The sequence below is a fragment of the Dipodomys spectabilis genome, unplaced genomic scaffold, assembly GCF_019054845.1.
Source record: "Dipodomys spectabilis isolate Male_0828 unplaced genomic scaffold, ASM1905484v1 ptg000018l, whole genome shotgun sequence".
NCBI lineage: Eukaryota > Metazoa > Chordata > Mammalia > Rodentia > Heteromyidae > Dipodomys > Dipodomys spectabilis.
Genome location: NW_024870695.1, coordinates 12,787,817 through 12,815,499, shown reverse-complemented (window position 1 = coordinate 12,815,499; position 27,683 = coordinate 12,787,817). Strand labels below are relative to the sequence as shown.

Below are 27,683 nucleotides of genomic sequence, written 5' to 3'. Positions count from 1 at the left end.
GAAGATGGCTTAGTGGCAGAGTGCTTGCCTAGCATGCACGAAGCCCTAGATTTGGTTCCTCAGTACCACATGAACAGAAAAAGCCAGAAGTGGCACTGTGGCTCAAGTGGTAAGGTGCTAGCCTTGAACAAAAGCAGATCAGGGACAGTGCACAGGCCCTGGTGAGTTCAAGCCCCAGAACTGGCAAAAAAAAAAAAAAGATGGGGGAAGAGCTAAAACCACGTGAGCAACACAGGGCAGGAGCAATCTTTGCATGAGGCCACTGAACCCTCTCGATGCTCCATCATACAGACCAGAAAAAAAACTAAGACTTGGATTTGCTTAAGGGCCTAGCGAAGGGCCATGGGTTTATAGGCGGCAGACCCAGCATCTTTTCTGCTTAAGTGTGGATCTCAGTCCCCAATAAGCCCCAGAGAAAATTTCTAGGCTCTGGAGAAACCTCTGGAATGAGGAAAAATTAAACAGCACATAAATATGGAGTCTCTTGGCAGAAGTGTGGTGAGGAGGGGAGGGGAAGACAATGAAGGAAATGACATTCAGAGAATCAGAGCTGGAAGGGAAATTCTCCAGTTAGGAAGGGGGTGTGTGAGTCACCCCAGGTCCCAGCTGGGTCTCCTCCAGGCCGCAGGGCATGCTTCAAGGGAAGGAAGGAAGGAAGGTGGAGCAGGTGAGTCAATGGCACAGGCTGTACTGGGGCTGTGAACTCATTGGGTGCTTGTCACCCCTCAACACTGTGGTGACTGAGGGCGGGCGCAGGAACAACTGGGGCTGCAGGGCTCTGGGCAGGAGAGCTTCACTCTCTGGGGAGAGACAACAGTGCAGCTCCCGTGGGACAGAATGACACAAGCTTCTGCCACATCTTCTGACAGGCCAGGCGTCTTCATGCAGAAGCGGGTCAGGGGTCCCCGGCAGGAAGCAGCCCAGCCCTCCCACGTACTCACTCGGACTTGACAGAAGGTTGGCATCATCCTCAGTGGAGCTCAGGAGCCGCATCAGCTTTGAGGGCTGTGTGTCTTCCAGGGGGAAGAGGCTGATGTAATCCTGGGGGGGCAGGAAGGTCGCCATCATGCCCGACTCCCCACATTTCCAGCTATGGGGGGGAAATCAACTCCCCACAGCTCACGGATGGGCACCACCAGTGAGCAGATTCCTCTCTCTTCTCCCCACCCCAAACCCCAGTTAGAAGACAGGACCTTGGCAGGCAGTGTGGGGTCCCATAGCAACCACTTCTCCAAACCTGGGCTAGCCAGGCCCCACACAGCGGAGGGCAGAGCCTCATGGCCCACTGCTCAGAAAACACGTGCCGATGCCGGGCGCCGGTGGCCCACGCCTGTCACCCTAGCTACTCAGGAGGCTGAGATCTGAGGACTGTGGTTCAAAGCCAGCCCGGGCAGGAAAGACCGAGACTCTTATCTCCAATGAACCACCAGAAAACAAGAAGTGGCACTGTGGTACAAGTCATTATGTCGAAAATGAACTTTACAACTTTCGGGGGGGAGGAGGGAGGGCGACGGGGGGGGGGGGGGGGGGGGACAGGGAGGATTGGGTGGGGGGGCGGGGGGAGGATGGGAAGGGATGGGAAGGGGAAACAAAGGAGGAGGCTACAATGCTTGATAAGAAATGTACTCATTATCTCGCTCATGTAATTGTAACTCCTCTGTAGAGTATTTTCACAATAAAAAAGAAGTGGCGCTGTGGCTCAAGTGGTAGAGTGCTTGCCTTGAGCTGAAGAGCGGAGGGACAGCACTCAGGCCCAGTAGTTCAAGCCCCACGACCGACAAGAAAAAAAAGAAAAAAAGAAAAGAAAACACCCAGCTGCGCGCTGGTTCACACCTGTAATCCTAGCTACTCAGGAGGCTGAGATTTGAGGATCACAGTTCAAAGCCAGCCTGGGCAGGAAAGTCCGTGAGACTCTTTTTTTTTTTGGGTCCGGTCGTGAAGCCTGAACTCTGGGCCTGGGTCCCTCAGCTCTTCAGCTCAAGGCTAGCGCTCTACCACTTGAGCCACAGCGCCACTTCCGGCTTATGTGGTGCTGAGGAATCGAACCCAGGGTCTCAGGCATGCAAGGCAAGCGCTCTACCACTGAGCCACCTTCCCAGCCCCCTCCGTGAGACTCTTATCTCCAATAAACCACTAGAAAACCAGAAGTGGCACCGTGGCTCAAGCGGTAGAGTGTTTGCCTTGAGCTGAAGAGCGCAGGGACAGTGCCCAAGCCCAGAGTTCAAGCCCCATGACCAACCAAAAGAAAAAAGAAAAAGAAAACACCTGCTGAACACACACAGGAACAAGTAATCAGCAGGCCTACCTCGATGTCTTCCCGGTGTCTCTTCTTTTGGCGGGAGGACGCCTGTCCTTTGTGGGAAGAGTAAGAACTCAGGGCACACCACACAGCTAGTCTGGCAAAGGATTCCAGGAAGAGGGTACCATTAGACCCCACCTCCCACCCCCCAAGAAGGCCTCCATGTCCATACTTAGGAATGACTATCTATGGCTTTGAACAGCCTAGTTTCCTGTGGCGGTTCCACGCCAGGGTGCCTGACTGGGTGGCAAGGAGCTGGGGTCCAGGGCTGGAAGCTAGGCAGACTCTGGGAAGAATCCTACTTAGCCAGCGCAGTGCCGGGAGGGTCCATGAGGTTCTGCCACTTGGCGGAGTCTGTGAGCAGGCCGGGCAGGATGTGTCCCAGCAGGACCAGCGTCACTTGCTGCATATCCAGACAGAAGATGGAGTAGAGCAGCTCCACTGCCCGCAGCGTGTGTTCTTTGCGCGTCTCCTTCAACAGCTCCTGCGGGACAGGTGAGCAGGTGGCTGAGGTGCTGAGGGCCCTAATCTGGGGGCTCTGACACCCCGACCATTCCTGTTGGCTCTCTGGGCAGGTGTGTCTGGGCCCAGGTCCTGTTGTATCCCTCACTCCACTTCCCAGCCTCGAGATCAGGCGAGATCACTGCCGCTCTATCCCCGGAGACCACCCAGCTCCCAAACAGCCTCGGAGAAGCCAGGCTAGGTGCCAGGCTCAGTGTATGTAGCAGCCCCCAAGTACCTTAATCAGATTGTTGCAGAACCAGTAGACACCCCCCATGTGCAGCAGCGTGTCAAGGATGTGGATGGAGCGGCTGTCCACCCAGCCCTTCTCCAGCACCTTGGCAAAGATGTCCATCAGCACCTCCTTGATGGGGCGCTTGGGGGGCAGCAGGTTCCAGTAGGGCATGGTGTCCACCCCAGCAGAAGGGAACTTGATCTGGGTGGCTGTCTGCTGGAGCACGTCCGCACACATGTGCTCCAGAATCGAGCTCATGATCACCACTCTGGGGGCAAGGGGGTGGGGGGGACAGGAAAGCCACATTCTTCCCTGGACTTGGGTTACAGAAGCACTCCTGGAGAATTCACCCCTATTCTCATCTGAGGAGGAGACAGCCCTAAGCTCTGCTCCTCACCAGGCTGGCTCTCACCACTGTGCACGACACCTATGAAAGGCACAGGACAGAAGCCATCTTCCCCTCGGTGGCTCCTACAATGTGCTCCCATGTTCCCTCCCATCCCCCAGGCCCAGGCCCTGCCAACTGTCATAAATAAACATAATCACTTCCCCTGTACTGAGTGCTGGGGGGGGGGGGTCCCCGCCCAGCCTTGGCCTCCTCCCAAAATAAATTGTGACTTCCAGGAGAGGCCCGAGGGCTGCCCCACAGAACTCTTCCCGGCTCTGGGTAGCTGGACAAATAAAGAGGTATGTCCAGGAATCTTCTCAGGAGTGTCCTGGGCTGAAGGCAGGCCGGGTGTGAGAACTAGCTGCCTGGAATGCTGACAGATGGGGGATGGTGCTGAGATTCGGAGCCACCTTGTGACTGCCCAACAGCCACGGATTCCCTACTATTTCTGACCCAACAGGCCTTAGGTGGCTTAGGATGGTCGGTGACAGAACAAATGGTCTATGACTTGTGGAGGGAGAATGGAGGAGGAAAGGGAGCAAGGGGAAAGCACATGTGATTGTACCCGTAGCCACACACTTCACAACAGCCAAGGGGAGGAAGCAAGCCAAGTGGCCACTAAAAGCTGAATAGATAACCGCGATGCGGCACAGATGGACCATGGGAATATTACTCAGTCTTAAAAAGAAAGGAAATCCAGTCACATGCTACAACATGAATGAACTTTGAGGAAATTATGTGGAATGAAGTAAGTCAATTACACTAAGACAAATATTGCCTAACTTTGCTTATAGGAGGCATTTAAAGTAGCCGGGCTCATAAGAATAGAAAGTAGCATAGAGGTTGCCAGGGACTGGAAGGGGGGGAAAGAGGGGAAGTTACTTCGTGAGTGTAATTTCGGATTTGCAAGATGAAAAATTCTGGAGCTTTGTTTCCCAATACTGTGAATATACGCCATACTACTGAACTGTTACATGCATAGTTGGTGAAGATGCTATACATTTTCTGTCATGTGTTTCTTGTCACATTTTAAAAAAAGGTCCTGCAAGCCCCTGAAGAGCCAGCGCACGAAATGCTTCTGAAGACAGCTGGGCAATGAAGGCCCCACAACCTACAGATGGTTCACAGTTCCCCCGCAGCAACAGCAAGATAAGCCTCTACTGCTCTGCTCAGCTAGCGCTCCAAAACAGGAGCTCTTTAAGGACAAAAGTCAGAGCTGTTTGGGGTCGGCACTCCAGGCACACAGAAGATGCTGGATTAAGACACTCAGGACAACCAGGTGCCGGTAGCTCATGCCTATAATCCTAGCTACTCAGGAGGCTGACATCTGAGGATCACAGTTCAAAGTCAGCCTGAGCAGAAAAGTCCATGAGACTCCTATCTCCACTTGAGCAACAGAAAAGCTGAAAGTGGAGCTGTGGCTCTAGTGGTAGAGCATTAGCCTTGAGCATAAAAGCTCAGGGGCAGTGCCCAGGCCCTGAGTTCAAGCCCCAGGACCAGGACCAAAAAACAAAGAAAAATCCCCACTCCTGATACAGAGACACACTAAATGCTCACTGAGCCCAGCCCACGAATGTGTGGCTAAGAATGGGGGGAGGGGAACACGAGGGTCTTGGCACTCTCAACATGCCAGATCTCCAGAGCCACGCCAGCATGGCTGGTCAGTACTTGGAATGAAGGGTCTGAGTGAGGAGGAAGCGAATGAATGAGCAGTGTCAGGAAGGTAACAAGAGCCGGCTGTTGGTTTCCACAAGTGCTGACTCCTCCCGCCACGCCTGCAGGGTTTGCGGAGGGTGGGCTGGGTCACTGACCTCTCCTTGTAGAACTGCAGGGTGTTCTCACTGTACAGTGGCCCTGCCAGCTGGCGGATCATCTGAAGTGACTTCTCACGCTCATCCAGCCCCAGCATCCGGACGTGGGCCACAAGCCAAGCCACGGCACACACAGCCAGACTGCATACCTTTCCCTTGATATTATCGGTGATTTTCTGTGGAGGGGAACAGGGTAGCTGGAGTTACTCTCCCCCCTCCTTGGCCATTGCTTTCTTGGCCTCTGGGAGCAGCAGAGGAGGAGGTAGGAGTCCTGGGTCACACCCCACACCTCTCTGCACCACAAGTTTGATGTTCCCAGAGCTACCTGGGTGGGAAGGAGTGGCTAAAGCTATGATTCCAGAGAACATTCATTTCAAGGCATGAGATCTGAATTAAGGGCCTTCTTGTTCTTATTAAATATGTATATTTATTAAATATAACAAGCTATTGGTGACTGGCTTTGTGTCTTAGCAAGAGGGGGTAGAAAGGAGGACTACCTGGATAGACTCAAAGGCCAGAACACCATTCTCCCAGGCATTGAGGATTTCCAAGATGGCTGCTGAAATGCTGAGACAGGCTTCATGCCACTTCATTTGCCTACAAAAGTGGGGTGTGGGCAGGAGAAAAATCACCAAAGCGGAGCACAGAGTAGGCTTGTGGAAGTGAGAGGGTCTTGGCCCTACCCCTACCACTACCCTTGAGCAGGTACCCAAGTCACTAACACCAGCTTCATCTCGGAGGAGTTGTTGAGCAGGGCGACCAAGGACTCTACTTTAGTGGAGTCAGGCCGGAAACAAGGGTGGTCAGGGTTCAGGATCTTGCCTTCCTCAGGCATGCAGGTCTGCATCCAGGTCTCAAAGAAAGGCACCTCGGCTCCGGTGCTTGACTCAGACAAAATCACCTGGGTGAGAGGGAAAGGAAAAGCTAAGTGGGAAAGGTGTGATACCTGCCAGAGCTTGGACCTGTGGCTGTGCCTCAGTTTCCTGTCCCATTACTATTCCCTTCCCAGCTTGAAAAACTGGGGACAAATTAGTCTAAGGACAGCAGACTGGGGGCTATGCTGCCACCTAGTGGTCATTGTGAATGTGACATTGAAGGATGGGTTCCTGGTTTCAGAGACCAGCAGAGCCCACTAGTGTTGGACAAGGGAGCGGACAATGGGGACAAGGAGTGATATGGACGAGTTACTGGTTATTTTCTAACTCTTTTTCCCATCACTTGGCACCCTGTAATCCTACCTGCTCTCTTCTCACTCACCTCTGAGCCATAGGTCTGGGCCACGTGGCACAGCATGAGGAAGGAGATGTCAAAGAGTAAGGCACGAACTGAGGCTGTTTTGGCTGTGGGAAGAGTAAGAAGGCCAACCCTTCAGCCCAGGGCAAGGGTTCAGAGGCCCTGTCTGGGTCAAGAAGGAGGTCAGGATTTTGTTTTGTCTTTATAGTGCTGAGGACTGAACCCAAAGCCTTCTGCCTAGGCAAGTACTCTGAGGCAAGTACTCTTCCACTGAGCTACAACCCAGTCTAGAATTTGTTGTAAGGAAGGTCAGGGATCAACTGGATCCTTCAAAGCTCTGAGGCTCAGAATCCTTTTCTTGAGTCTTAATTAGAACATCATCCCTTCCTTAGAGTCCAAGCTTTCTAGAACCTTCCTCCAATATACAAACGAATATTAAATTAGGATGAAGGTAGAAGGAAGACCAAGATAGCTTCAGAAGAACCCCTTTCCCAGCATTAACTTCCCTCAAGGCTCCCCAAAAACTTCAATTAGTCATGACTCAGAGGGAGAAATCAGACTCCCAGAATGAGCCAAAGCAGCCCCTCCCCCCACCGTTCTCAGTGCCAGCGGGGCCTGGCGGAGCTCAGAAGGACTTACTGCTCTCTCCACTGCCATGGGTAGTGAACTCATTCAGACTATGGAAGAAATGGAGACAGGAAGTATCAACCAGGGCAAGCACACAGGGGTATTCACAGCCTGAATTACAGGTTACTTTTAAACACTATCAATACAGGAGAAATAAAAAAGAATGAGTTCCACTATTAAAAGATTTCTGCTAGAAAACTAGATCCTGAGGGCTCACACCTGCACTCTCAGGAGGCTGAGACTTAAGAGGACTGCAGTTCAAAAAGGTAAGTCAGGCAGAAAAGTCTGTGGGACATCGTTTCCAAGCATGGCTCAGGTGGTAGAGGGCTAGCTATGTGCAAGTTAGAGTGAGGTCCCAGGTTACAAGCTCCAGTGCACAGAAAAAAAAAGAAAGAAAGAAAACCCTTTCTCTTGGGCATGGTAGTTTACACCTACAATCCCATCACTCACAAGGCTGAGGTAGGAGGATCTCAAGTTTGAAGCCAACTTGAATTACAGAACCAGATTCTTTCTCAAAATAAAATTATTATTGTTTTATTTTTTACTTTTGATGTTACTGAGATTTGAAATCAACACCCTTACTCTACCACCACTTGATCCACACTTCCAGCCCTATTTTCATCGGTTATTTTTGGAACATTTCTGCCTGGGCTGGCCTTGAACAGTGATTCTTCCACTCTTAGCCTCCTGAGTAGTAAGGATTATAGGACTAAGCCTATAATCAAAAGAGATTTGGGAGACCTATAGAATGGCTCACTGAATGGAACAATGTTCTTTGTTTTGTTTTGTTTTTTTGCCAGTCCTGGGGCTTGAACTCAGGGCCTAGGCTCTTTGTTCCTGAGCCTCTCTGTGCTCAAGGCTAGCCACAGCGCCCCTTTGGCCTTTTCTGTTTATGTGGTACTAAGGAATCAAACCCAGGGCTTCATGCATGCTAGGGAAGCACTCCACTACTAAGCTACGTTCCCAGCCCTCCCTCAGCTTTTTTTTTTTTTTGGTTGGTCGTGGGGAATGAACTCTGGGTCTGGGCGCTGTCCCTCAGCTCTTCAGCTCAAGACTAGCATTCTATCACTTGAGCCACAGCACCCCTTCCAGCTTTTTCTGTTTATGTGGTACTAAGGAATCGAACCCAGGGCCTCATGCATGCTAGGCACTAAGCCACTAAGCCATATTTCCAGCCCCTGGAACAATGTTCCATAGTGCCAAATAACCAAGCAACCCAAAAGGTAACAGAATTTGAGAGCTCACTTTTTTTGGAGGGGAAAAATTTTGGACAGGATCTCACTATATAGTCCAGGCTAGCCTTGAACTCAAAATCCTCCTGCTTCTGCTCATGAGTGCTGGGATTATAGGCATGTACCACCAAGTCCAACACAGAGCCCCTTGTTAATAGGGCAAACAGAATTTCTCTATGCTGACTGCTCAATGCCTCTCACCTGATCAGCCTTCACTGAAGAGGGAAGAGGAAAGGGAACCAGCCCTTCGGCCAAGGTGTCTAATTACAATGCTCAGTAAGCCTTGGCCTATGAAACTCCAGGGAAAGCCAGACCCAGATGCCTCACTCCCACTCTGCTGTCTCCTCCCTTCAGACATGACCTCCATTCTGAGACAGGGGCTCAGCTTTTCTCACTTGATGAATTTCCGGGCAAAGGATTTAAGCTTTCCAGTGGCGGCGGCGGCAGCCAGCAGTAAGTCCAGGCTCTTCCCCGACAGCATGTGTCCCAGGACCCCCAGCAGTCCCTCCGGGGACTTGGAGTGATCTGCATCCATCGTCTGGAGACAGGATAGAAAATCAAGGCTTGAAGAACACTGAAGACTCCGGAGACATGGCCTGGCCACACTTTCTCTCCGCACAGCTGCACCAACTGCAATTTGCACACCCTGCAATTTGTCTCCAATCTGAAAAAATGTTCCTAAAATCTGTCCTTGCTCTGTGGCCCATCCCACTCAACTACGCTGGTGCAATGGTGGTAGGGATGGGAGAGAACCCAGCTGGGAGCTTCGCCACCAGGTCCTCACGCGCTGGTCTCTGTGACGGCATCTACCACAGTGCCTGGGACACAGGTGAAGTCTGGCCAGTGTCAGCCTTCAGTGCTAGCTGTCTTTGCCTTCCCGCTTTCTCTATTCCCAAAGCAGCTATATACAAAAGCTAAACAAAAGAGGTCTGTGGTCCTGTCTGTCTATTCTGAAGTAAAGGAGAGCTAGCAGAAAGAAAAGGAAGTCCCCGATGGCTCACCTTGAGGATGTTTGTGACGGTGGGCTCTGCCCGGAGGATCAGCCCAGGATTGGGCTGGATGTTGGCATTTTCTGATGATTTCAGTTCTGGATCCCGGTCTGCTGCACTATGGCCATGACCAGTTGGTCAAGAGAAGGAAATAGGAACAAAAACATCTTTTATACACTGTAGTACAACTGTGGAAAAAAGAAAACAGCACAGAGGAGAGTGGAAAGCACATAGGAGCTGGATGCCAAAGCCCACACCTGTAATTCTAGCTACTTAGGAGGCTGAGATCTGAGGATCATGGTTGGAAGCCAACCCAGGCAGAGAAGTCCCCATGAGCCTCTTATCTCCAATAAACTATTAAAAGCCAGAAGTGGGGCTATGGCACAAATGGTAGAGCACTAGCCTTGAGCACAAAGAGGCTCAGGGACAGCACCCAGCCCTGAGTTCAAGCTCCAGAACCAGCCAAAAAAAAAAAAAAAAGAGAGAGATAGCTTGTAGGAACCTTTGGGGGATTGGGGTATAGCTCAGTGGTATAGCACTTGCCTGGTATGCATGAGGCCCTAGGTTTGAACCTCAGCACTTAATACAACAATGACAAAATCCAAAACTTTAAGGCTGGGGTGAAGTTTACAAAGGAAAAGGATATTCAATATTGTAATCATTTCAATCTATCCTTAATCATTGCATCTATTTAAAAAAGTTTATCTCAGCTAGGTGCCAGTGACTCACACCTATAAACCTAGCTAGCTATTCAGAAGGCTGAGATCTGAGAATCAAGGTTCAAAGTCAGCCCAAAGAGAAAAATCCAAGAGACTCTTGTCTCCACTTAACCTGCCAGACTGAAGGCATCGTTCAAAAAAACCAAGTGAGAGTACAAATCCCAGAGTTTAAGATCTAATAATCTGGGGCGGGGAGGAATTGGTGGGGGTGGGAGGGCGGGAAGGGGGGAGGGAATGGGAAGGGGAAAGAAAGGAGGAGGCTACAATGCTTGATAAGAAATGTACTCATTATCTTGGCCATGTAATTGTAACCCCTCTGTACAGTATTTTCACAATAAAAAAAAAAAAGATCTAATAATCTTCTCCCCCCCCCCCACACACGATTAAAGGAAGATCTAAGACATTATGCTTTGATCACAAAGAAGAGTGAGTTAGCCACTGATGACGTTGATGTCAACTGTGCTTTAGCAGTTGGCATGAGATCGGGAAGCAAGAGGCCCCTGAGGCAGCCCAAGTGGCCTCACACTTACCGCTTGGCTACAAGGTTGGCAAAATTGGCTTCAGACAAAAGCCCCTGCTTGTTACACTCTTGGAGGAGGAAGTTTGTGCAGTCACAGCTGTGAAGAAAACAAGGACTGAGGGTGTGAGGAATAGGAGCAATGGGGTCCTGTCCACTCTCCTCCCTCCTCTGGGATTAAGACAACTGGAGGACCCATAGGAAGTCTGGGAGACTGAGCAATGACAACTATGAGCCTGTGCCTCCAACCCATGCCAAGGGCAGCCACAAGTAGGCAGTCTCCTGCAACTCAGCTGGAGTGGGGAGCACAGGAAGGGCTCAGAACACCTTCCAGAAGAGTACTGGGGAGCAGAAGAGTTCATACTTGCAGCGCTGGTCAGCCTTGTCCAACAGAGGGGTGAGCTTCAGCAGGAACTCAAAAGCACAGTTGACATCCTCAGTGAAGTCCTGAAAGAGTCAGAAGCCTCCACCTGGGTTTAGGTCCCTGGGCCTCGTGCAGCCTGTGGTGCAGGTGCACAAGGACACACTTCTGGGTTGAGAACCTGACATCGGTTGTGCTCACCAGTAGCCCAGGTACTAGGGGTCTCCCTGTCCCCCCATATGGTTATCCTGCCTGATCATCATAGGTAGCCTTGTCTGCTGGAGGGATCAGCTTAGAGCATGGGCAGATAGACAGGGATGCACAGGTGTTTAGCCATATGCACATTTCCGCTTTCTCCAGAGTACAGGAATATACTAGCGCCCAGAAATATCCCTATGTATTCCCCAAACCCCTCATTCTCATTTCTCTAACTCACCTTGTCTCCGTGAGAGTATTTCTTTAACTTCACCAAAACCTGTGGAATCTACAGGATGGTAGGAGGAAAAAATAGGAAAATCAATGTCTTTCCTTTTATACTCACTATTAAAGGGCCCAGGTTCCTAGCTCAGGGCACAGAGACAGAATACTTTGGTCCTGGCAGTGAAGGTACTTTTATAGCCCAATCAGAAATCCCACAGCCACCCAACCGCCCATGCCTCTTGGCCTACAGGACACAAGGACCTCTCACTTCTACTGATTCAACAAGGGAAAGCCATAAGCAAAGCAGAAGCCCAGTTCAAGGGGACGGGGGCCATTTTCCCCAGCTCCCAAGCTGTCCTGTATCAATATGGCTAACAATGAGCTGAGCAGCACCTTGTAAGAAGAAGAACAGGGTGAGCCCCACAAAATGGCTACACACAGATTCAGAGAAAATGCCTGGAACTTGTGCCAGAGATTCAACAGGCAGGGCCTAAGGCCAGCAGGGGAACATACAAGGGAAACATCCAACAGTTTACCAATTTCCTGAGAACTGTCCCTACACCAGCTCTCTGTTGCCCCAATGTCCACAAGTACCTTGAGGTAGGTGAAAGCCGTCCACTTCAACTCCTGTGTCCCCTCAGGAGACTCAATGAGCCCCACGAAGCAAGCTTTCCAGATCTCCAGCACGAATAGTGGGGTAGGGATATGCTATGGGAAGTGTGGAGGTGAGGTATGAGAGGGTGATCCTGAGGCTCCTGGGACCAAACAAAGGCACTGCACAGCCCAACCATGTCCCAGATCCAGGATTGAGAATCAAAAGAACTGTGCACAACTGGCATCTACAGTCTGGGGATAAAGAGAAAACCATGCCGGGCTCTGGTGGCTCACGCCTACAATCCTAGCTTCTCAGAAGGCTGAGATCTGATGATCGAGGTTCAAAGCCAGCCTGGGCAGGAGACTCTTACATCCAATTAACCACCAGAAAACCAGAAGTGGCACTGTGGCTCAAGTGGTAGAGTGCTAGCCTTGAGCTGAAGAGCTGAGGGAGAGCGCCCAGGCCCAGAGTTCAAGCCCCATGACTGACAAGAAAAAAAAAAAAGAAAGAAAATCTACTCTTCCCAAGAAATACAGAAATGACCCTCTCGTGGGCCCTCAAACGATTGGCCCATCTTGGGAAAGGGGAGCCCTCGGCTCCTCCCACCTGCATGCGTTTCACCATCATCAGCTGCTCCACCAGGGGCTGGGTCTCGCCAGTCAGGTTCATGGTGCCCTCGAGCAAGATCAGCGCATGGACAGTAGGGAAGCCGGTCTTGTGCAGCTTCTCTGAATGAACAGACAGCATGGTGGGGATGCTGAGGGGACAGATATATGAGACAGTGTTGAAGAGTGATGGTGAGAGTGGAAAGGAGGACCAGATCTTCCCACAATGCCCAGGGGTACTTTCTATCTCTCCCTTTATCACCTCCCCCTGGAAGGCTGGTACCTCCTAATGAGCGTGCCACATTTCTCAGCCTGGCTTCGGAGCTGGGGGTTGTTCAGACTGGTCAAGATCTCCCCAAGCTTCAAAAGAGAATGCTCTATGGCAGTCCAGGAGGCTGGCAGAGAAAAGGAAAGGCAGAGATAAGATGGGAAACAGTGGAGAGGTAAAGTCTGGCCCCAGACTCACTGGCTGTGGTACCACTTGGGCTCATGAAACCGCACAGAGGTTTCCCCTGATGATGTGGAAGCCAGAGCCCTGAGGGCAACATGCACTGTTTCTAGAAGAGGTGCAAGCACCAAGGACCAAACTCTGTAAAATCGTTCTCAACAGCCTGACTTCCAGGAATCACATGAACTCACTTTAGCAGCCAATGGAGAAGCTAGAGGGAGAGAGGAGGCTGGAGCCTCCTCCAGTGGCCAGATCAGGGACATTGGTCATAAGTCAGAATCGGGTCAATCCAAAAAGCCAGACTTGCAGCAACCACTTCTACACTAGGCAAGCTGGGGTCCTTAACACCACTCACTCCCTGTTCAGGGTTGGCCCTCACTGCGCTCTTCTGGAACACACCTTCAAGTCTCAGCTCCTCTAACCACTTGTCCAACTGGTCCCTGTCCTAAATACCCACACACATGGTCTATATTACATATTTGAAATTTAATTAGAAGTCACTTATCCTAGTTACAATTCCAGTGGGCCAAATGATGAATAATGGCATCAACTAGCCCATTAATCTCCATGTGGCATGGTGGGAAAGAAAGACAAGACCTAAGATCCATTAAAATTAAGTATTCATCCACTTTTCAGCCAATAAACATTTATCAAGCGCTCAAGGTAGGGAAAAAACTGTCAACACAGCCCATTTTGACACAGTAGATCTCTTTCTGGACTTCTCCCAGACAGTAAGACATATATGGAGAAATAACCGAGTAATTTTCTAACAAGGTCTCCAACTGGGCCCTGAAGATAAAGACTTGGATGTTATCTACTCTATCGTTCTTGTCAATGAAAGACTGGTGGTCTGGAGCTGCCCAAAAAAGACCCCCACTGCTGAAAGATTTCCCTCCCATAGATTTGTCTGTTGTCAGGGTCTGGAAGGTTCCAATAGTTAGCATCTAAACTTCCCCCTCCCCGCTCCCTTCCAGGTTGTGGAGCTCTGGGCCTGGGCCCTGTCCCTCAGCTCTTCAGATCAAGGCTAGCACTCTACCACTTGAGCCACAGCGTCACTTCTAGCTTTTTCTGCTTATGTGGTGCTGAGGAATCGAACCCAGGGCCTCATGCATGCAAGGTAAGCGCTCTACCACTGAGCTACCTTCCCAGCCCCTTAACATGTAAACTTGAGTGGAGGTGGCTAGCTCATAGGCCTGATAGTAGACTTGAATTTAAGAGTCATCTGGAAGATGAGTAATGCTGAGGCAAACAAGAGTAGACGGTGAACTTGTTTTGTCTTCTAATTTTTTGTTTGTTTTAGTACTGGGGATTGAACTCAGGGCCCCATGCTTGCTAAGCAAGCACTCTACCACTGAGCCATACCCCTAGTCCTTGTCATCTAATCTGCTCTACGTAAATGGCATATACTATTCTTGCTATCCACTAGTGTGTATGCTTGTTGAGGGCAGGGACCCTGCCACATGCTTCTCTGGTAGTCCCCCTTTTCCCCCCACCCCCAGCACCTAGCATAGGGCTGGGAATAGGACAGTGCTCAGTAAATACCTTTTGGTTGATTGGCTCGGGCGCCACCCTGCCCAAGTCCCTGGGATGTATGCACTGCTTATGGGAGAGAGAAAAGGAAGTGGGATGGTTTCAGATCCTCCTGGAAAGAAGTGGGATGGCATCCTGCCTCTCCCCTCTCAATCAAAGGATCGGCTACAGAAGCAGCAGCAGGCGGGGCACACAGGGAGAGGGGGGTGGGACATACAGGCCTCCTCTAGCTTGGCAATGTGCAGCAGGGCCCGGTTCTTGGTGCTGCTGAGGGTCTTCTCCAGGCACTGCAGGCACATGGCAAGCTGCTTCTCCCCAGAGGCTGGAGTGCCGGCCTCCAATCCTTCCTGGATCCGTTCTGCGGAGGCTGCTGTGCAACGCAGAAGCCAGTGGAGGGCGCTGAGAAGGGCTCGGCACAGCCCAATGCACTCTTCGGCTTTGCCATGACAGCTAAGGGAAAGGATACAAAATCTGTCTCTGCTCCAATGGCTGAAATCTGACCCACACCCATGTTCCTCAGTCTCTGGCACTCCCCTACTAGGGAACAGATTTGGAAACCTAGCAAAGTCTGGGGGAAGACACTTAGCCCAGCCAACTTCTACCGGACAGGATTTCAAATGAGCTATTTCAAGTAGAGAAGAGGCATTTTGTCCTAAGGGAATAAATAGAAAAGATAGGAATAGGCAGGTGGGGAGAGGAAATGGAGGAACCCAGAACTAGTCTCAGCTAGGTGCTAGGAGCTTCTTTGTACTGGGAGAATACTTGAATGTTCTTAACCCCCTCTCCCAGCCCTTACCTCAGTCGGTCACAAAACATGTTCATGATATCCAGCAAAGCCTGGACACACAGGTCCCGGGAAAAGTCATCAAACTGCAAAGAAGAGTAGAGAGGCTCCAGAATGCCCAGTAACCGCCAGGATTCATGCATGGCAGCAATGGTGCATGCTTTCTTTCCTCCAACCTCAGGTTTCAGACTCTGCATCCTTTCCATATGGAAACTGACTCCTAATTCCAGTCCCTACTTCCCAGATCTCCCAAGGAACAGTAGCAACACCAGAGGCATCATAGACTGTCTGTCCATGATGATATTAGTAAAGAAAGTGGACCTGCCCCTGACCCCTCCCTGTGAGTGGTTGTGGTCATACCTTACTGATAGCTGTGAGGACAGAGGAATAGGACACCATCTAGAGGGAAGGAAGAAAGATGGCATTCAGACAAGCAGTCTACTTGAATACTGATGCTTCAAGTTGCTGTAGCTCTGAAACCTCAGCCCCTTCAAAAAGCTTTGTGAATTCATTAAAAGACAGGTGATAGCTAGGTGCCCATGGCTCACACCTATAATCCTAGCTATTCATGAGGCTGAGATCTGAGCGTTGTGGTTCAAAACCACAGGCAGGAAAGTCTATGAGACTCTAATCTCCAATAAAAAGCTGGAAGTATAGCTGTGGCTCTAGTGGTGAAATGCAAACCTTGAGCAAAAAAAAAAAAAAAAAGCTCAAGGATAGGGGCTGGGAAGGTAGCTCAGTGGTGGAGTGCTTGCCTTGCATGCATGAGGACCTGGGTTCGATTCTTCAGTACCACATAAGCAGAGAAAGCCAGAAGTGGCGTTGTGGTTCATGTGGTAGAGTGCTAGCTTTGAGCTAAAGGACAGGGCCCCTGGGCTGTCCAAAAAAAAAGCCCAAGGAGCACCTAGGCCATGATTTTAAGGCCCAGCATACACACACACACACACACACACACACACACACACACACACACACACACACACACACACACACAAAATAGAAGCCTAGCTCCTCAGGAAGCTGAGATCTGAGGATGGAGGTTCAAAGCCAGCCTAGGAAGACAAATCCATGATATTCCTATCTCCAATTAACCAGCAAAAAGTTGGAATTGGGAGCTGTGGCTCAAGTGGAAGAATATCAGTCTGGAGCTAGGCTAACAGATGTGACCACCAGTGCCCAGCTAAGTTGTTTTTGTTGTTGTTGGTCATGGGGCTTGAACTCTGGACATGGGTGCTGTCCCTCAGCTCTTCAGCACAAGGCTAGTGCTGCTCTACCACTTGAGCCACGGCGCCACTTCCAGTTTTCTGAGTGGTTTATTGGAGATCAGAGTCTCATGGGCTTTCCTGCCGGGGCTGGCTTTGAACCACAATCCTCACATCTCAGCCTCCTGAGTAGCTAGGATTAAAGGTGTGAGCCACCAGTGCCCATATTTTTAAGAAACAATTACAGAGGGGGCAGAGGTATACATCAGTGGTAAAGCATTTATCTAGCACTCATAGGGCTCTGGATTCTATTTTCAACACTGCAAACAACTATAACAGTAACAACAGTGTCAATAAGATACAAGCCATATTATAGAAAATAGTTACAATGGTATTCTCAAAATCAATAGCAAAGCACACCAAAATAAAAATTCAGAATACAATGACAGAATAATCATCTGCTTCTTGAGATGTCTCTGCTTAAGTAGTAGAACCCTCCAAAGATTTAAGAAGAAAACTTGACTCAGCCCCAATGACCAACCTATGATGAATTGTCCTTCCATGTATAATTTCCCTATCACTTGAACGGGCAGCTCCCATTCAGAAACCTTTACCTAGAACTCTTGCATGGACAGAAGCAAACCAGAGAGAGCTTACATACAATTAGTATTCAGAACCACCATGAGCAGTACATACTGTGAAGCCAAGGCTAGTGTCTGACAGTGATCAAAAAATTGGGAGCTTGCCTGGGCAGAATGACCATAACGTTCCAGGCTAGTGTTTGTTTATTTATAGCCAATGTCCCCATAGCAAGAGCTTGGCAGGGAACTAAAACTTGTTGGATACCAACCTCTAGGGGGAGCTGAATGTTCCTATTAAAAACAGACCCCACACTGAGGAGAGACTCCCCCAGGTCTGTATGTTCTGAGGAATGCTGTTAGTTTAAATGAATTTATGGGTCCTCAGATTCTGATTTTTTGTTTTGTTTTGTTTTGTCAGTCATAGGGCCTGAGCTCTGGGCCTGGGTGCTGTCCCTGAGCTCTTCGGCTCAAGGCTAGCACTCTACCACTTGAGCCACAGTGCCACTTCCAGCTTTTTCTGCTTATGGGGTGCTGAGGAATCAAACCCAGGGCCTCATGCATGCAAGGCAAGCATTCTACCACTGAGCCACCTTCCTAGCCCGATTTTTTTTTTTTTATATAAATTCAGAATATATTTCTTAAGTGTACCAATATATCCTTTCTCGCAGCAGGATTTAACCTCTTCCACTCTTAATAACTCTACCCAGTAGTCGCCAAGGCTGGCAGCCTGCAGCATGGTAAGCTACACAAGTGGCCAGCCTGGGCCTGACCCTCCATCTGCTAATTCTCTCTGCTGTTCTTCAGATCCAACACCCCAAGCACTCCTAAGTGCCCTCTCCAGACACAATACTGGTCAAAGAGCCTCTTGACTCAGGGAAGAAGAAATTACTAATTTTGCACAGCACTTGATAGGTCACAGAGGTCTTTCATGTCTATTTATTTCTCCCTCATTCTCTTCAGCTCTTTCTCCTTCTTGCCTTTCTCATCACTGTTTATACAGCTCAAGATTCTTCTGTTTTAAAGAGAGTTTCCTGCAGACCTCACATTTCCATTAACCACCCTGGCTCTTCCACTCTTCCCAGAGTTTTGTTTTTTGTGGGTTTTGAGGGTGTTTTGTTTGTTTTGTCAATCATGAGGCTTGAACTCAGGGCCTGAGCACTGTCCCTGAGCTCTTTCACTCAAGGGAAGCCTTTGCCACTTTGAGCCACAATGCCACTTTCAGTATCTCTGGTGGTTAATTGGAGATAAAAGAATCTTTCCTACCTGGCTGAAATCCTCACATCTCAGCCTCTGGAGTAGCTAAGTATACAGGTGTGAACCACCAGCACCCAGCTAACATTTCCATACATTTACTGGCTCTATCTTCACACATTCCCTTTACTCTTCAACCACTTCAATCACCTCTGTGCTTGCCACCCTATGAATCTTCTCATGGGGTCATCAACGAACTCTTCATGTTAAACCCACTGGAACTCAACTGATCTAACTTGGCTTCTTGGCATCTTCTGATACCATGAAATGTATCTGCAATTTCAACCCTCTCTTCCTTTCACTTTCTTCCATATTATACTCTTACTTTTGTCCTGTCCTAACTGGTCTCTATCAGGAATTCTTTTCATGTGCATTTTCATTTTTTGTTTTTTTGTTGTTGTTGTTGTTGGGGGGGGTTTTTTGGGTCCAGGCGTGGGGCCTGAACTCTGGGCCTGGGCGCTGTCCCTCAGCTCTTTAGCTCAAGGCTAGCACTCTACCACTTGAGCCACAGTGCCACTTCCGGCTTTTTTTTTTCTGCTTATGTGGTGCTGAGGAATTGAACCCAGGGCCTCATGCATGCAAGGCAAGCACTGTACCACTGAGCCACCTTCCCAGTCCCTTCCTGTTCATTTTCATCAGATGTGAGTGTTTCTCCAGGAATTGGCTTAGACCACTTCTCTTGCCCACACTCTCTATTATTGGAGCCTGATGACTTCTGTTATGGTTTCCATGTGTTGAAACTGGCAGATCCAATCACTGAGAGGTGATTGGACTTCTGCCTTCATCAATGGATTATGATGAACTCAAAATTGGATGGTAGTATTGGAGAATATTCTTGGGGGTTATAACTTGTCCCAGGCCTTATTCTGCTTCCTGTCCACCACAAGGAGAGAAACTTCCCTCCTCTGTAACCTTCTACAATGATGTTCTGAATTATCTGCCCAGAAACAATACAGCTGGCCAACAATGGACTAAAATCTCTGAAACCTAAGTCAATATCAATCTTTTTCCTCTAAGTTGTTTATCTCAGAGATTGTGTCATAGCAACAAAAACCCAATACGGTTTTTTTTGTTGTTGTTGTTTTTTGGGTCCGGTCGTGGGGCCTGAATTCTGGGCCTGGGCGCTGTCCCTCAGCTCTTCAGCTCAAGGCTAGCGCTCTACCACTTGAGCCACAGTGCCACTTCCGGCTTTTTTCTTTTTGCTTATGTGGTGCTGAGGAATTGAACAGGGCCTCAGGCATGCAAGGCAAGCACTCTACCACTGAGCCACCTTCCCAGCCCCACCCAATACGTTTTTACATACAGCTACCAACCAATAGCTCCTACCTAGACCTTTCTCTGTCACATACATAAATCCCATGTACCTACTGACTGTCCTCTCAAGACAGCTCTCCAAGGCACCTTGAATGTAACCATGCCAGAATCAATCAAATATGCCATCCTCACTCTCATTCTAACTCTAACAAGTCTTATTCTGCTTCTGTTGTCTCCTCATGAACTCACAAGCCAGTTATCACCCTTAACTTCTTGACCCCTCCCTTCACTTTCCTCATCCAGTTAATCAGCAAATCCTCTCTCACCATATCACTCCCTAAATTGTCTTCGAATCTTCTTTTGCCAATCTTGGGGCTAGAACTCAGGGCCTGGGCACTGCCTCTGAGCTTCTTTGGTCAAGGCTAGCACTCTACCACTTGAGCCACAGCACCACTTGCAGCTTTTTCTATTTATGTGGTACTGAGGAATCGAACCCAGGGCTTCACGCATGTTAGGCAAGCACTCTACCACTGAAGTCACATTCCCAGCCCTGAATCTATCATTTTGTCTGCTGTTACTTTCTAATTTATGCTAATATCACTTCTTATCTGAATCACTATAATAGCGTCAATCAGGAATTTTATTGATATAGATTTGCCCATTTATTTACACACTATCAATATTTGTTTCCAAAATGTATGGAATGAATAGTGGCATCAGAGACATTATAGACTACAAAATTCAAAATATTTACTATTTGATCCTTTACAAAATATAAAAAAAAAAAAGTCAGCCAAAATGGTCTCCTGCCTTATGTTCTAAGTCCCTTAAACTGAAACTACTACTAGAGTAGTTCTAAAATTAATTCATGTTTCCAAAATTAATCTACAAAGTCTAGAAAATCCCTATTAAAATCCTAAGGCTTTTAAAGGCACTTAACAAGTTTGACTCCAAAATTTGTCTGGAAAGTGACAAACAGCCTGAAAACAGCCAAGAAATTTTTGAAAAATAAAACAACCAAAGGAAGACTTGCCTAATCAGATGTCAAAGCAGAGTATGTAATCAAAATAATAGAGCTAGTGATATAGCTCGGTTCTAGAACATCTGCCTAGCGTGTACAAGGACCTGGGCTGGATCCCCAGTGCGACCAACAAAACAACTGGTAAAGTACTGGCATAAAATAAGAGAAAGATAAGCTGAGGGACAGTAGCACCCAGGCCCAGAGTTCAAGCCCCACAAACAACCAAAAAAACCCCAAACAAACATAGCACTGAAATATAACTAAAGTACTAAGAAACAGGTGCTATCCATAAGAGAATGTAAGATATGACAAAGAACGGGCTTGTCAATAAAGACAGTTGAGTCCACTATCTATTTGGAAAATTAAATGAGCAAACGACTCCCTCTCTCCCATAATAAACTCTAAATGGTTTAAACAGAAATACAAAAAATAAAACTTAGAACAGATGTGGTTGTAAATACCTGTAATTCCAGCACACCAGAGGTAGTTAGCAATACACTGTCTCAATAAAACTAAAAAGAAAACTAATCTCTCTTTCCTTTCTTGTTTTTTTTTTTTTTGGTCAGTCGTGGGGCTTGAACTCGGCTTGGGCACTGTCCCTGTGCTCTTCAGCTCAAGGCAAGCGCTCTACCTCTTGAGCCACAGTACCACTTCTGGTTTTCTAGTGATTTATTGGAGATAAGAGTCTCACGGACTCTTCTGCCAGGGCTGTCTTTGAACCGCGATCCTCAGATCTCAGCCTCCTGAGTAGCTAGGATTACAGACGTGAGCCACTGGCACCTGGCTTCTCTCTCTTTCCTTTCTTTAGTAAAGTACGGGGATTTGAATTCAGGGCTTCACATTCCTAGACCTCCAGCTCTTTTATTTGCTGGTTATAGGTGAGATAAGTTCTCACTTCTCACTTGGGCATAGGCATGGACCACAATCCACCTATTTTAGGCTTCCCCTCCTACCTAGGATGACAGGCTAGTGCCACCATGCCTAGCTATCCATTGAGAAGGGCTCTTCAAAACTCTTCTGCCTGGGTCAGATGCTGATGGCTCACACTGTAATCCTAGCTACTCAAGAAGCTGAGATCTAAGAATCGAGGTTCAAAGCCAGCCTGGACAGGAAAGTCCATGATACTCTTATCTCTAATAAACCACTAAAGAACCAGAAGTGGCACTGTGGCTCAAGTGGTAGAGCACTCACCTTGAGCTGAAGAACTGAGGGTCAGACAGTGCCCGGCCCAGAGTTCAAGCCCCATGATGGGGGGGCGGGAGGGAGGGGGGAATTCTGCCTGGCCTGGCCTTCAACTTCAAACTTCCCAATCTCATCCTCAGGGTAGTTAGGATTCTAGGCATGAGCTACCAGCATCCAGCAAAAAGTCTAATTTCTGTTGGCAGAAAGTAGAGAATATATTTAGATCCTTGGAGCAGGGAATTCTTTAAGCAAGACTAAAGCCATTTAGGGAAAACAAAAAGTGCAAGACTGACAATGAAAGTAGTAAGAATTTCTGTGCTAAGAGTACAACTGGATAGCAGTGCTTGATTAACAAATGTGGGACTCCAAGTGTCATTCCCAGCCCACACCTGCCAACAACAACAATAACAACAACACAAAAATGTCCACATAGTAGAGAACAAAATTATTGTTAAAAAGGTGACAAGAGGCTAGGAATGCGTCTTAGTGGTAGAGTGTTTGCTTAGCATGCATGAAGCCCTGAGTTCAATTCCTCAGTACCACATACACAGAAAAAGCCAGAAGTGGTGCTATGGCTCAAGTGGTAGAGTTCTAGCCTTGAGCAAAAGAAGCTAGGGATAGTGCCTATGCCCTGAGTTCAAGCCCCAGGACTGGCAAAAAAAAAAAGGGGGGGGGGCTGGTACTGGTGGCTCATACCTGTAATCCTAGCTACTAAGGAGGCTGAGATCTGAGGATCACAGTTCAAAGCCAGCCAGGCAGGAAAGTCCATGAGATTCCAATTAGCCACCAAAAGACGACAAGTGGAACTATGGCTCCAACTGGTAGAGCACTAGCCTTGAGCAAAAACCAGCTCAGAAGTCTGGCACCAGTTGCTCATGCCTGTAATCCTAACTACTCAGGAGGCTGAGATCTAAGGAATGTGGTTCAAAGCCAGCCTGGGCAGGAAAGTCCATGAGACTCTTTTCTCCAATTAACCACCAGAAAAGCAGAAGTGGTGCTGTGGCTCAAGTGGTAGAGCACTCACCTTGAGCTGAAGAGCTCAGGGACAGGGCCCAGACCTGAGTTCAAGCCCCATGACCAACAAAAAAGAAAAAGAAAAGGTCTAAGCTGGACACTGGTGGCTCATGCTTATAATCCTAGCTACTCAGGAGGCTGAAATCTGAGGATCATCGACAGGAAAATCCATGACTCTTATCTCCAATAAACAACTCAGAAAAGGCTGGAAGTGGTGCAGTGGCTCAAGTGCCAAAGAAGCTCAGGGACAGTGCCCTGAGTTTAAGCCCTGGACTGACAGGCACACATACATGCGCGCACAAACATGTGTGCTCGCACACACACACACACACACACACACACACACACAAACACAGGTTTTACGCTTTTACTAGGACCACCCTTGGATTGTGATCCTCCTATGTTTATTTCCCAAGAAGCAGAGATTCTAAGCATGCACTGCCATGCCTGGCCAAAACTATTCTTAAAATACTACTAAGATATTATTTACCTTTCATTCTCATTTTCTCACAGTTGTGCAGTGGATTCAATAATTAAGAGTAAGCCCACTTCATTCCCAAATTCACAAACTTCATTGGGTTTTAACCAAGCATGATCAAAAAAATAAATAGCCAATGCCAGTTGCTCACACCTGTAATCCTAGCTACTCAGGAGGCTGAAATCTGAGGACCGCAGTTCAAAGCCAGCCTAGGTAGGAAAGTCTATAGACTCTTATCTCCAATAAACCACAAGAAAACTGGAAGTAGCACTGTGTCGCAAGTGGCAGACCACTAGCCTTGAGCTGAAGAGCTGAGAGACAATGCCCAGGCCCAGGGTTCAAAAAAAAAAAACCCAGGCTGGTGACAGAGTTCACTTATTATAGCCTAGCCAAGCAAGTAAGCCAAGTAAGGGAAAAGTCCTGAGTTCAAACTTCAGTACCAGCAAAAAAAATAATATAGTAGTAGTAGTAGTAGTAGTAGCAGCAGCAGCAGTAATAAATTTATTAAAATTGTAAGAAATTTCAAAAACAAAAATTTTAGTTGGGGGCTGGGATGCAGCTCTGTGGCAAAGCGCTTGCCTAGCAAGTGCAACGTCCTGGGTTCGATCCCCAGTACCAAAAAAGAAAAGACAAAAAAAATACAATTAAAAAATAAAAAAAAAAAAATTTTAACCAGGCACCCGTGGCTCATGCCTGTAATCCTAGCTACTCAGGAGGCTGAGATCTGATGATTGGGGTTCAAAGCCACCCTGGGCAGGAAAGTCTGTGAGACTCTTATCTCCAATAAACCACTCAGAAAACCCAAAGTGGCACTGTGGCTCAAGTGGTAGAGTGCTCACCTTAAGCTGAAGAGCTGAGGAACAGCGCCCAAGCCCAGAGTTCAAGTCCTATGACCGACCAAAAAAAAAAAAATTTTATATATATATATATATATATATATATATATATATATATATGATGAAAGTGGAGCTGTGTATGAAGTGCTAGAGTATCAGCCTTGAGTGAAAAAGCTCCAGGGACAATGCCCCAGCCTTGGGTTCAAGCTCTAGTACTGTCACAAAAAAAAAAAAAAAAAAAGGTGCCCAAAAGGTAAGACAAAAGCTATGGTAATCCTCCTAAGCCAAAAAGGGCACAGAAGTTCTTAATTTAGTAATAAAAGGAAATTTTAAGATTTGTTGAAAAACAGCATATGTTTAACAAAAGTTGGACAGTAATATGGGAAAAATGAGTCTACCATCTGCACAATTTGAAATAACTTGAAATAACATCTATTAATACTGCAGTGATGTGTGTGACAATACATTTTGTCACAGCAGTGTAGCCTACTCCATGTAGTTCCAAGTTATGAATCTCAGACCTGTTGTACATATAGTTGTAAATTTGAGTTCACTTTTTTGTCAGTTGTGCGGCTTGAACCCTGGCCTTCTGTCCCTCAGCTCTTTAGCTCAAAGCGAGCACTCTACCACTTGAATCACACCACCACTTCCGGTTTTCTGAGTGGTTTATTGGAGCTAAGAGTTTCACAGACTTTCCTACCTGGGCTGGCTTTGAACTGCAATCCTCAGATCTCAGCCTCCTGAGTAGCTAGGATCACAGGTGTGAGCCACCAGTGCCAGGCTAAATTCACTTTTTGTGTGTGTGCTAGTACTGGGGATTGACCTCAGGCTCTCAAGCTCTGGTTCAGCATTTTAGTTCATAGTACTCTACTGCTTGTTTTTTGCCGGTTATTTGGAGATAACAATCTTGTGGATCTGTCTGACAAGACTACATATTAACTGAGAGTCTCAGATCTCAGCTTCCTGAATAGCTAGGGTGATAAGCATAAGCCACCAGCACCAGTAAATTTGAGTAACTTTAAAAGCACTGAATTCTGCATTCTGAGCATTCGTGGATTTTCCTCAATGGTGATCTTCTTGGAACCATATGCCCACAGATACCATGGATTTACTATAGCTATATGTCAGGGATGGATAGTTTCCAAATGACCATCTTATGATGTTTCAAAATCCTGCATGGGTAAAAGATCCATTCAAAGTGCCAGAGAGTGCTATGGGTATATGTATATCTTAGTGGTAGGGTGATCACCTGGCATGTGCAAGGCCTGGGGCTTAATCCCCTGCACCATGAAAAACTACATGAGGTAGACCAAGGGTTTCTTTTTGGTGTCCATACTGAGGCTTAATCTCAAGGCCTGGTGCTCTTGCTTAGAGGCTCTTACTTAGCTTTTCTGCTCAAGGGTGGCACCCTACCACTTGAGCTACACCTCCACCTTCAGCTTTCCGCTAGTTGGAGATAAAAGAGTCTCTTGTATTTGTCTATCCAGACTTTATTTGTTTAATTGTTGCCATTCCTGGGGCTTAAACTCGGGGCGTGGGCACTGTCTTGGTGTTTCTTCAAGGTTAGCACTCCACCACTTGAGCCACAGCACCACTTCCAGCTTTTTCTGCTTATGTAGTACTGAGGAATCAAACTGAGGGCTTCATGTATGCAAGGCAAGCACTCTACCACTAAGCCACATTCCCAGCCCATCCAGACTTTAAACCTCCATCCTCAGATCTCAGCCTCCTGAATAGATAGGATTCCAGGTGTGAGTCACCAGCATCCAACTAGTTACCAAAGTCTTCATTATTCACCACATTCTTTGAGTAATGAAATAAGCTGTGGTTCGCAGCTCTGTCTCCAGGGCTTAGCACTGCCTGACACATACAAACATTTGTAAATACTTATCAATAGAGCAAGTCAAGTGAATAACCTATTCATCACAACAAATGAAGTAGTATATTTTACAACAACAAAAAAAAAAACAACCCTAAAGTTCAGAGAAGTGATCTGAAGAAGGTATAAACTGACAATTGCATGTCAAATGCAAATTGTAAACTGTCTAGTGCAAAATTGTTTTTCCTTTTCCTTTTTCTTTTTGCTGTTAAAGGGGTTTGAGCTCAAGGCCTCATACTTTTGCTTGGCATTTTCACTCAAAGCAAGTGCTCTACCACTTTCAACCTTTTGCTGGTTGCTTGGAAATACGAATCTGTTCAAGCTAGTTTTGAAATGTCATTCTCAGATTTTGAGTGGCTAGGATTACAGATGTGAGCCACTGGCACCCAGCTCAAAATCCTCACTTTTTTTTTGGGGGGGGGCATGAGGGGGGGAGAGGTTGATGTTGCACAGTTTACCTGGGAACTAATGGCATACTTCAGGTAAGAAAGGATAAGAGGATTGGGAGAAGGTCCAATCATAGCCTGCTCCAGTAGTGCTTCTGCAAAGGCAAATAACAAAGTAAGGCTGAGTGGTTACAACTTTTCTGCATTTATCGTCCCATACCTTCCTTCCCATTTCACTGGAGACCTGCCAGGTTGAGAATGTCCCAGGTGGCTCCTTTGGGAAAGAATTTCTTCATGTTGATTGCCCACTGGTAGTCGCTCCATCGCTCCTTCCAAGCTTGCAAAATGGCCTGTTTCAAGTTCACCACCTTCATGATTTCACTCTGAGGAGGCCAGGCTGGTGGCTGCCAGCTTTGAGATGGGAGAAATGGAGTTAGAGAAGAGATGAGGCTGGGGGGTGGGGAGGGGAACAAGATTGGAGATTCGGGAAGATATAAGCAAAAGCAGAGAAACTGGATGGGAAAAAACGGGGGGGGGAGGGGGGAGGCAACATCGAGATGCTCTCAGGACCTCTCCTCCAGCGCCATTCTTCCTTCAAGTCCGGCACTGAACAAGAGGCGTCCAACCCGCTAATACAAACACTGAAGGGGGCAGAAAGGAGTTAAGCCAGTTCCCAGTTCCGCTGCCTAATTGCGCCCTTAATTCTAGCTGCGTTCCTCATCCACTGCCGCCCCAGTCCAGATTTACACCCCTAAACACACACACACTTCCAACCTGAAACTCTCAATTCTTCCCCTTTCATTCACCACCTCCTTAAATTTGAGCCTACCGGACAACCAAGTTCTAGATCTTCGGCAGCGCCATCTTGGCACCTATCAAGGAACTCGCTTTCTATTGGCTGGAGCTAAAACACATCTACCAATTAAAAAATGCAGAAAAAAAGACAGGTTCCGCCATAGTGTCTTCTGGGAAATGTAGTTCCTAAGGCTGGAACCGCATTTGAGCTGGAGAGCTTTTGAGACAGGGATTGATCTAGCAAGGAACCAAAGCTCAGTCAGGGTCTAGGGAAAAAAATTAGGTGTCACTCAACAACGTCACTGTCTACTAGCTCTTGAATATCTTTCCCTTATCCTCTAGTTAAAAGGCACAGCAAAGGGTGTGGTATTCTTTTCAGGCCTTTTTTTTTTTTGTATCCAAAACCTCTGGTGCCACCCTGCTTCCCATTTCCACACTTGCATTCCAAAAGTGACATTAAGGAACGGTTGGATGCAACATATCATCACTTCATTCTTCATTTGACTATTT

At 47.7% G+C, this 27,683-nt stretch overlaps 1 protein-coding gene and 1 non-coding gene across 4 annotated transcripts in view; both read right to left on the bottom strand.

Annotated features, from left to right (window-relative positions):
- Med24 (mediator complex subunit 24) overlaps positions 1-27,247 on the bottom strand; it is a 28,459-nt gene extending 1,212 nt beyond the window's left edge. The window contains exons 1-23 of one of the 3 annotated variants that reach the window (XM_042673705.1): positions 27,208-27,247; positions 26,623-26,789; positions 26,451-26,533; positions 15,655-15,693; positions 15,307-15,380; positions 14,728-14,960; positions 12,816-12,927; positions 12,534-12,684; positions 11,927-12,040; positions 11,349-11,396; positions 10,916-10,998; positions 10,565-10,651; positions 9,328-9,433; positions 8,722-8,864; positions 7,107-7,144; positions 6,492-6,574; positions 5,957-6,135; positions 5,732-5,831; positions 5,235-5,410; positions 3,039-3,303; positions 2,602-2,783; positions 2,306-2,396; positions 942-1,041 (exon numbers count right to left, since the gene is read on the bottom strand). In XM_042673705.1, the coding sequence (XP_042529639.1) occupies positions 942-1,041; positions 2,306-2,396; positions 2,602-2,783; positions 3,039-3,303; positions 5,235-5,410; positions 5,732-5,831; positions 5,957-6,135; positions 6,492-6,574; positions 7,107-7,144; positions 8,722-8,864; positions 9,328-9,433; positions 10,565-10,651; positions 10,916-10,998; positions 11,349-11,396; positions 11,927-12,040; positions 12,534-12,684; positions 12,816-12,927; positions 14,728-14,960; positions 15,307-15,380; positions 15,655-15,693; positions 26,451-26,533; positions 26,623-26,752 (2,617 nt within the window). In that variant the 5' untranslated portion in view covers positions 26,753-26,789; positions 27,208-27,247. Of the gene's footprint in view, positions 1-941; positions 1,042-2,305; positions 2,397-2,601; positions 2,784-3,038; positions 3,304-5,234; positions 5,411-5,731; positions 5,832-5,956; positions 6,136-6,491; positions 6,575-7,106; positions 7,145-8,721; positions 8,865-9,327; positions 9,434-10,564; positions 10,652-10,915; positions 10,999-11,348; positions 11,397-11,926; positions 12,041-12,533; positions 12,685-12,815; positions 12,928-14,727; positions 14,961-15,306; positions 15,381-15,654; positions 15,694-26,450; positions 26,534-26,622; positions 26,790-27,152 lie in introns of those variants that run through there. The other 2 variants (XM_042673704.1, XM_042673706.1) reach the window with 2 other exon arrangements.
- Positions 6,761-6,864, bottom strand: LOC122103646. The gene has a single exon (XR_006146819.1). It is a non-coding gene; the product is annotated as a small nucleolar RNA SNORD124 (small nucleolar RNA).
- Positions 27,248-27,683: the final 436 nt, after the last annotated feature.